Source organism: Empidonax traillii, unplaced genomic scaffold, assembly GCF_003031625.1.
Source record: "Empidonax traillii isolate 1590-97213 ecotype Southwest subspecies unplaced genomic scaffold, ASM303162v1 scaffold3351:size16598, whole genome shotgun sequence".
NCBI classification, from domain to species: Eukaryota; Metazoa; Chordata; class Aves; order Passeriformes; family Tyrannidae; genus Empidonax; species Empidonax traillii.
Genome location: NW_020958544.1, coordinates 1 through 9,646, shown reverse-complemented (window position 1 = coordinate 9,646; position 9,646 = coordinate 1). Strand labels below are relative to the sequence as shown.

The window sequence follows — 9,646 nt, the reverse complement described above, 5'->3', positions numbered from 1 at the left end:
TTGTTTTTTTTTTTTTTGACCAAGCAAACAGGAAAGTTTCATCAAGGCCTGCCCACCGAGTCACCAGGCAAGGCATGTCATGCTCACCTTGGCAGCCTCCAGGAAAACCTTGTCGCTGATGTGCCGAACGCTGCTGAGGATCACCGCCAGAGCCACGCCTGCAACGGGAAGCACCACCCGGAGCCACCTGGAGCGCTGGTTCTGGGGGAAATAACTTCCCCCCACAGCCGTAGCTCCGAGGGTTATTATCTCCAAGAACAACTTCGAGTTCGTACGAACGCTTATTCCACCACCCCCCCAAAAAAAAATCACAACAACAACAAACCACCAACCGACTCTTCCGAGCGCCCAAACGCCACCAGCAGCGAGATTTTAAAAGATGAGGGTTTTGGTGGTTGGTTTTTCTTACCTGGAAAGATGTAAGCGTTGTTGCCCTGGCCCGGCTTGAAGGTCCTGCCGTCCTTCAGGGTCACCAGGTCGAAGGGGCTGCCGCTGGCGAACAAGCAGCGGCCCTGCAAGGGGGGAGAGGCAGAGGAGTAATCAGTGCACCCTGAGGGGGGAAAAACCACGTTCTGATGGGCAAACTGAGTTACATTTCAGAGAATTAAAAAGAGCTACCAAAACCAACAGCAGAAGAGGAGAAAAGGTTAAAGAGACAGAAACATCACCAGCTGGAACCAAATCACTCCTGTCCGTCGATTGACCGGTAACGTTTCGCCGCCTGTCCACGTAACCCCACGGGTAGAAATAATAATTTACGGAAAATCCGAGGGAGATATCTTCTCTCCCTTTGGCTCAAACTTTGGCACCACCCCCGTGGCTCACACCACCAGCACCCCCTGAGTTTAACCAGCACCACCAGCAGCTCCTGCATTTATTTCTTCGTGCCAGACAAAGCCTTGGCTGCACAAGCAGCTCTGGTTTACTTGCTGTGCGAGAGACTGAAACGCCGCCCAGCTCACTGTTCTGATTAATGCAGCATCAGCTGGGAGAGATGATGAAACCATCTTAATTTGGAGGGTGTGTCCAGGGAAGGGGCTGGAGCTCCAGGAGGGGCTGAGGGAGCTGGGGGGACTTTGTGGCTCTGCAACTCCCTGATGGATCCACGGGGGGGGAACTGGGAATAAGGAACAGAACAAGAACAAACAGCCCCAAGATGTGCCAAGGGAGGTGTAGATTCGATACTAATGAAAATTCCTTTATGGGAAGGGTCGTCCAGCCCTGGGCAGTGGTGGAGTTCTCATCCAGGCCCAGTAAGAGGGAGGAGAACGTGGAGACACGGAATTCCACCGCGCCGAGACACGGGGGGGAAAGAGCTCCACCCGTTTATGAGTCACTTGATTTGGGATTGTGTTCCCAAAAAAAAAAGACCCCAGCCCCTCTGGCCCCCCTCACCCACCTCGGTCAGCGTGTAGGCCTCCTCCGCCGTGCACTCGGCCTTGGCCGTGGGGTTGCTGAGGGCGAACACGATGGGCCGCTCGTTGATGGCGGCCATGGCCTTGAGCACGTCGGGGGAGAAGAGCCTGCCGGCCCCTGCCACTCCTGAGGAGCACACAGAGGCACAATCAGCACCAACAGCTCGTCTTTCTTACCCCCCTGGGGCGTCCTGGGTAAGCCAAGGGGGAATTACGGGCGATTCGTCCTGGTTGGGTGCTAATAGTGCTCACCCGACCACACCCAAAGCCAGAGGTGCAGGTGGGTGTTTGGGCAGTGGCTACCAACTCTGAGCTGATAAAAACACCCTCCCCTCTTCCCCAGAAACTTGGTGCAGAGGCGATTGCAGTCACACCAGGAAATACCTGGAATCTTATCTGCTCTCTGCAGGTTATAAATAAACACCTGCAGGTGACCCGGCGGGCATCGGGGGATCTGCAGCGCGAAACTGGCTCCTTCCAGCCTTTTCTTGACCAGAGGAGCTGATTGGGGGAAGGAAGGTCAGGAAACAAAAAGCCCCAGAACAAGTCAGGTGTTTGTGGCTGCTCCCAGAGATAACCTGCACCAAACCGACCTCCCATTTTCACCAGCAGAGATGCAGATAGTCCTGGAGCCACCTCAGGGGTTGAAAAGGCAGCAAAACACCCAAAATTACGGAAACAAAGAGTGACTTTTTGCTCACCGATGATGGCTGAAGGCCGGAGCACGTTCACCGCCTCCACAAAGGTCTTCGGTATCTGCTCTGGGGGCCGGTGCGTGAAGGGCTCCTGATTGGAATCTACCTTTTGTTCTCGGCCCTGTGGGTGAAACACCAGTTAACTTTCATCAGAAGGACAGAGTGGGGGGGAAACCTGCACCCTGGGCGTTTCAACAGCCCTACCTGAACCAGCAAGCCGAATTTGTCGTACATCCATATCCTCCCGTAGGCCTCCTCGGCGGAGACGCCGCTCTCCACCATCGCCATGACGATGAGGTTGGCGATTCCCAGGGCGGCCTGGCGGATGAAAGGATTATTAACCAGTCACAAGAGAGAGGTGGTCACCTCCTGGGTGACAGGTGAAGGCTCCTGGGACAACAGTGACACGAGTTCTTTTGTCGGCACCGCGGAGGCGATGGTGCTGATGGACCGAGGAGCGCTGCTGCTGAGAAAAGCACCGCGTGGGCGCTTCTCTCTCCGACCGTTAAAATTAACAAGATGCTCTTAACAAATCACAACTTCATGGTCAAACAAATCACAAATTTCCCCTTTAACTACACGCAAGAGCCTGACACTTGATTTTCGAGTCCTTGCGGCGAAATTCGGGGGAGCCCGAACCTCCGCGAGCCCCCCCGCGGAACCAGAAAATCAACAGCTAAACCCGAGCCCTGAGGAGAACTCACCTCTCCCGCCCCGAGGAACAGCACTTTCTGCTCCGTGAGGGGTTTGCCGGTGGCTTTCTGCGCTGCCAGCAGTCCCGCCAAGGCCACCGAGGCCGTCCCTGCAGAATCAGCAGCGACCTGAGGTGAGTCGAGCGGAGACCCACGCGGGCTCGGGCGATGTTTCCGAGGAACGCAGAGGGGGCCGCCATACCTTGGATGTCGTCGTTGAAGGTGCAGTATTTCTCTCGGTATTTGCGCAGGAAGCGGAAAGCGTTGTGGTTCCCGAAGTCTTCGAACTGGATAAGCGTGTTCTGGCCGTACCTGCCGAGAGTTCTCGTGTTATTATCAGCACGGGAAGAAGAACGACCCGTTTCAACCCCGACGCTTCATTTAATCAGTTATCTTCGGACACAGGACGTCCCTCAGGCTCTCCCCCTGCTAGAAACAGCGGCCCTACCTGTCCGTGATGGCCTCCATGAACTCGTCGATCAGGTCGTCGTAGACCTGCGAGCGGTCCCTCTTCTGATACAGGCCCATGTAGAAGGGATCTTTCAGGAGCGTCTGGGGAAAGGGGACAACCGAATCTGACTCGCTGGTTTCCAGTTTCTTGAAATCAGAAAGCTGACTGCCCACCCAACGCACCCCCGTCCAAAGTAACTGTTGCTTTCTAATCACTGACATTCCACCCTTCCCTGTCCAAAAGCTGATGGCACCCACCGTGTTATCAGTCCCGACGTCGATGCACACGGGCAGGCATTTATCCGGGTGGATCCCGGCGCAGGCCGTGTACAAGCACAGCTTTCCCACCGGGATTCCCATCCCATACACTCCCAGGTCGCCCAGACCCAATATCCTTTCTCCGTCCGTGACGACGACAGCCTGGGGGAGGGAACGACAACAACAACAACAACAACAAAAAAAGGCAGGTGAAATTAGATATCAAAGGATATTTTCACTTGAGGCAAGGATGCTCGGTGTTACTGATTGCTCCTTTTTTTTCTTGGCTCAGATCCTCGTGGATCCCCCTCAGATCCCCCCCAAGCGAGGGCCACAGCCACGTGGGAACTGCGGCTTTGCAGGGCCTCAGGAATTCCACCAGCAAATCCAGGCTCACCCCGCCCTGTGGTTCTCGACCATCATCATCAGCAAAGAGCCACGGTTGCACTAACATCAACATTTCCATCCAACGCTAATAAATCTTTAAAAAAGCTCAAATGGGACGAAATAAGAGCCAGAAGTAAAATCAGACAGTGGTGGTGGTGGTGGTGGTGGTGGTGGTGGTGGTGGTGGTACCTTAACGTCGTTCTCCGGCCAGTTGTTCACGATCGACCTGATGTGGCCTCTGTCTGAGATGGAAATAAATAACCCTCTGGAGGAAAACGAAACAAACACAAAACAAACAAAAAGCAGAAATATTTAACGGGTGAAAATCAGCTGGTGATCGATTAATAAAATCGTGACAGACGCCCATCTACGCGCGGTTCTTACTTGGGTCTCCTGAAGATGTGCCCGTACTGGGAGCAGGCGAGGCCCACTGTGGGCGTGTACACGATGGGCATCAGCCGCTCGATGTCGTCCTGCAGCACCCTGTAGAACAGCTTCTCGTTCCTCTCCTGGATCCCCATGATGTAGATATACCTGCGAGTCGACGGGGGGAAAAAGCTTCGGTATTTGGGCTTATTTAAAGAAGAAAATATCGAAGGAAAAGTGAAAGTAAAAAAAAAAAACAAAACCAGGAGGAGGCGCTTACTTCTCCAGGGGGTCGGTCATTTTGGCCAGGTTCTTGTGGAAGCGCAAGGCCTGGATGTCCTGGGTCTCTATTTTGGGAGGCAGGAGCCCTTGCAAGCCCAGCATCTGCCGCTCGTGCAGCGTGAAGGCCATGCCCTGGAAAAACGGAGAGGCGAGAAACAATCAGCTCCACACTGGAGAGCCCCTTCGGGGGTTGTTTAGTCTGGAAAAGAGGAGGCTCAGGGGTGACCTGTGGGTCCAAAAGCCACAAAAAGTTTCCCGCTCCGCGTTTTCAGGGCGGGGGAAGAGTTTTAATTAGTGGTTATTTAACAGAATTATTTAATGACAACAATCAGCGCAGCCTGTAAATATTTTTTTCAGCTCGGCTCGTCTGAGAACAGACTTCTCAGATAAGTGCAGAAAGCAAAGCCTGTAATTTGGGATATATTCTTGGTGTGATTAATCGAGGGGTTTCTAATCAATACAACGCTCTTTAGGGGGGAAAAAATTAAAAAATCCCGTCATTAAAATAATTACTGCTTTTACGTAATTATCCTCTCTGCTGATTGAAATCACGTTAAATGCCGGTTGTTTGGACGACGCTGGTTTGAGCAGTCCACCTGCTCCTCTGTAATAATTCTAGACTGTAAAGTCATAAAATTAGTGAAGAATCAGAAAGCAAGAAAAAAAAAAGAACAAACCTCCCAAAACTTGGGAAACAGATTTGACACCAAATACTGAATTCAATTTATCCCTTTTTTTTTCTGCTAGTATCCTTTTTCTATCAGTAGTCACAAGCCATTTGCAAACCACTGTTTCTCTTCTAATACTCCACGTAAATAAATTTCAGCTGATGGTTCAGCTCCTGAACTCGAATTTCATCTTTCTGGTGGTTGATCGGTTCGGCCTTAAATCTTTTTGGGTTTTCCCTCGCGCGCCGACTTTCACTGGGATTAGTTTCCTTAATCCTCTTTAGGGCTCAGAAAACAAACAAAAACAAACAAAAACAAACAAACAATCAAAAAACCAGGTGTCCCACAGACAAAACAAGGAGGGAATCCGGGCGGGAAAACCCAGACGAATTAATTACTGCACGCGGGAAAACTTTCCCAAACTTTTCTGCTGAGGAGGGGGGGAAACAAAGTTCACTGTTGCACAAGACGCCCGTGCTGATAACTGATAAAAAGCTCGTTCAGAAGAACCAACTGATAAAAAGCTCGTTCAGAAGAACCAAAGGCGTCGTTGTTGGATTCAAAGTTTCCCTGCCTTTACCAGCGGGGGGTCAAGGTCAGAAGAACAGGAAATCCCTGATTTCCTTCCTCCTTTCGCTTCTTCAACTGGATTTTGACACCTTGACTCTCCCCCCACCCCACCCGGGAGCAGCCGCGGGGTGTGGCTGATACAATCCCCCCGCTGAATTGTGGTTGTTTGGGGACGGTAATTGCGGACCTTCACCCTTTGGACACCTCCACCCCCCCCCTCTTGCAGGTAAAAGGTGCCACCCACACACGCGGATCGCTCTGGCTGATGAATCGCTCTCGGCCAACCCGCACCCGTCTCGTTTCCTAACATCAGCTAAAAGCAGAAAAGGCTGGCGGGGGAAGAATCAGAAGGAGAAGAGAAAGCCTTTGGGGGTATTTGGTGAGGCACCCCTGAAAAGAAATCGGGGCTGGAAAACCCGGGAGCGAGCGCAGACAAAACCGCGATTAATTTACCGCGATTAATTGGACTGCTAGTAATCTAACGGACCAGCAAAATACCACACGGGAGACGATGGCCACCCACACGGAAGGCAGACTCACTAGGAAAAGTTCCTCGAGATCAGCCTGGGATTCATTTACCACCTGCCAGCCCCTCCTGTAAAATTCATCGTGCATTTCGGGCCCGTGCACACACGCAGATAACGTGTGGATGTGTGTTCCTGATGCTCTGATGAAGCTACAAATCTGTCAGCGCAGGAGAACGGTGATTAACGAATTCAGGAAAAGAAAGAAGGGGCATCACCAAAGTCTGGGGTGGCGGACTCACAAATCATCAGTTCTGCGCCGGAAGAAGAAATCCCGGCCCATCTGAAGGAATAAAAATTTAATCATCAGCACTCGAGCGGAGGAGGACGGGCGAGAAAAGCAGGAAAATTCCAGGGTTAAAAAAAAAAAAAACAATAAAAATAAAAATATGGAAGGATGCTGCCACTGGAAAAACCAGTAAAAAAACGAGCTGTTGGTTTTGTTTCTGAATGCTGTTGCGTAATCATCATCATTTGGAAAAGCTTACCGGGGTTGAAGTAATTTCCATGTCAAAGTGTTTGGGGCTCAGAAAGACCCGAGATAATCTGACCCTGACAAATCGCAGCAATCCACTCTTTCCCCCTTCCCTGACACGGCAATCCCCTCTCTCAGAGGCAGGGAGGGTTGTCATCGCCTCTCCTGACCCCTTCAGGCTGCTGAAACCCCCTCACCTGGTTTCTTAGCGCTTTTAATCAGCACATTAACAGTTCCAAAATTCCTGAAGGCCACTACTACCAAAACCGCGATTAATTTACCGCGATTAATTGGACTGCTAGTAATTTAACGGACCGTGATCCCTCCACCTCCTACTTGGCCCCCCACTGAAGGTTTATTTTCAGGTGCTCAGGTCAGCCTCTGCACAGGGATGTTCCTGGGTGATGTGGCTCGGTCTCCCAGGAAAAAAAAGCCAGGATTAGGGGCAGAGAGGCTGATGCGTCACCGGCGAGACATCTATCTACAAACCGTGACGTAAGGACTGCATGTTAGCCAGAGCTTGACTTCAGCTCCAAGAAACCAGCCAGCAGCCAGCAACCCTTCACCTGGCAGCGGAATCAGCAGCAGAAGCAGCCAGTGGGGAGTCCACCTTTGGGAACAGACCTTGTTGGTCCGCGGGTTGAGCATCAGCGGCTTGCCCTTCTCCTTGGTGTGGAGGAGGCGGCACGGCGAGGCGGCTGCCCTCAGTCGGGAGAACATCCTCTGCTCCTGGGGGGTGCTGCACCTGAGGGGGGGCAGAGAAACAAAGCACAAGTCACAGGGGGGGCAGAGGAATCAGAAATCAGCACGCGCGCCAAGCGATGATATCACCCGTCGATGATGTCGATGATAACGGCCGGAAATCGCGCGGGAACAGAGGGAAGGGTTTGGGGATGCTGGGGGGTGTTTTGGGACTCCCCCCTCTCTCGTCTTCATCTTCCAGACCTTCTAGGCCTGAAGGTTGTTGTTGGGTCTCTGGTTGTATCTTCCTGCGCGGGGTTAGGATGTCGCGCCTTGAAAAAGGAGATTAAATACGCTCAAGAATTTAGGGGATCGACACGGGAATGGGTTTGAGCTGGTGTGTTAAAGGGTGATATTGCTGCTACTCTATAATCTACCTTTACTACATAACTATTTCTAAGATCTACAGAAATTAAAGATAAAAAAAAAAATCAAAACATCAAAACTCCCAAGGTATCAGCTCGGGCAGTTCGGGGGTACAACAGCCAGAAATGGGGGGAGAGACCCCAAAATTGGGGATCAAACCCCCCTAAAACGGAGGGAAAACACCCCAAAACGTGAGAGCCAAACACCCCAAAAACAGGGAGGAGAGACCCCGTGGTTGGGATTTTTAACGTCTTCCAGACGGGAGACGAAAATTGGATTAAGGAACGAAAACTTCGTTATCTCAATGCTTCGGAAGACCTTTCTAATAATCAAATCGACGCGTCATCAGCTTTTTAAGAAGGGGCAGAGACCGGACTACGGGCTGAGGGTTTTCTCGGAAATAGAGCAAAGAGGGAGGATCGAGTTTCACTTTCCACTTAGTCCCTCTGTTTAGATCCAGGAGATATGATCCCCGATGGATTTAGCATTAAACCCGACTGGTTGCTGCTCTCTCTCCTTCTGATCGTCCCCCGTATTTCTGTTTCGCCTCACTCCCCAGCGTATCAGATCGCAGCTCTTATCAGGAGGCATCTGCTCCGGGTCAAACTAATTACCAAGCGCCCTTATCTGGGAGCAAACGTTTTTTTTTAGTTGTTGTTGCTGATTACAGACTCGTTAAATTGCAAAAGGGGGAGAAGGTTCACCGCGTTCTTCTTCGGGAGAGCCGTCAATTAAAAGCCAGGTCTGCTTCGATTACTGACCTGTGGGTCCCACCTGATTGCTCGGGGTCCCTCCCAGCAGCACGTTGGAATCTGCGTTCCAAATCCAGTGTCAATGAAGAGTTCCAGCCCTTCTTTCATCTACAGGAATGGCCCCGTGCCACCACCACTTTTTTTTTTGTCGATTGTTTTTTTTTTAAGCCAGCAACAAGCAGGCAAGCCTTGCCTTACCCCGAGCATGACACAAACCAGGCACACGCACCGGCTGGTTTCATCACCTCAGCAGATAAAACAGCCTGAAATTATTGCACCGACTACAAAAGGGGGTTATTTTGGAAGCCCGACAGCATCAGAAAACCTCTCAGCACGAGCAGAAAGTTGAATTACCTGCTACTGAAGCAGAACCAAACCCCACCAGAGAGCTGTATTTCTGTACATTAATCGACCTGACCTAAATATCCCGACCCTTGAGAATCAGAAAGCGGAAACCGCAGCAGCGTTTTTGGGCCCGGTCTGACAAGAAGATGTGTTTCACACCCTCGACCCACTGGAAGGACAACTGATCAGAAAGCACAAAGAAGAAACCGAGCTGCCTGCTGATTCGGCGACAATCGGGCGAACCACGAGCCCGCGCCAACCACCTAGAAATTCTTTTAAAAAAAGAAAAAAAAAAACGCTTAAATTACAGGGGGAAACCCGAAAAACTATCGGGCCAACCAGCAAAGCTGCTGCTCCTCCTGCCGAAAAACGGGAGGTGCTAGTGAAGGCGAAGATTCCATCGGTACTCGCTACCACGCGCTTTTTTGGCAGCTTCCTCCTTTAAGTTTGCAGGAGAAGAGAAAGCTCCCAAATCTCGCCCTCGCGCTGGCGTTGCTGACTCACAAGCCGCGGAAGATTCTCTCCAAAATTCAAGCCCGGGGTGAATTATTTTTTTTGGCAGGTGTGTGTTATCGCACCAAACACCTGCGAGAGCCCCCCCCCCCCCCCCCACGCGCGCTGCCCCAGCTCCTCCTTTCGCCCACAGAAAACGTGGACACA

At 51.5% G+C, this 9,646-nt stretch overlaps 1 protein-coding gene across 1 annotated transcript in view; it reads right to left on the bottom strand.

Moving 5' to 3' along the window:
- Positions 1–7,502, bottom strand: part of LOC114072495 (NAD-dependent malic enzyme, mitochondrial-like) — a gene marked incomplete at its 3' end in the record, with an annotated part of 14,230 nt that extends 6,728 nt beyond the window's left edge. The window contains exons 1-13 of the mRNA XM_027910381.1: positions 7,407–7,502; positions 4,544–4,677; positions 4,282–4,431; positions 4,087–4,162; positions 3,511–3,672; positions 3,251–3,354; positions 3,005–3,114; positions 2,815–2,912; positions 2,315–2,428; positions 2,117–2,231; positions 1,400–1,542; positions 410–512; positions 88–158 (exon numbers count right to left, since the gene is read on the bottom strand). Coding sequence (XP_027766182.1) covers positions 88–158; positions 410–512; positions 1,400–1,542; positions 2,117–2,231; positions 2,315–2,428; positions 2,815–2,912; positions 3,005–3,114; positions 3,251–3,354; positions 3,511–3,672; positions 4,087–4,162; positions 4,282–4,431; positions 4,544–4,677; positions 7,407–7,502 — 1,476 coding nt within the window. The remainder of the gene's footprint in view (positions 1–87; positions 159–409; positions 513–1,399; positions 1,543–2,116; positions 2,232–2,314; positions 2,429–2,814; positions 2,913–3,004; positions 3,115–3,250; positions 3,355–3,510; positions 3,673–4,086; positions 4,163–4,281; positions 4,432–4,543; positions 4,678–7,406) is intronic.
- Between the last annotated feature and the right edge of the window lie 2,144 nt (positions 7,503–9,646).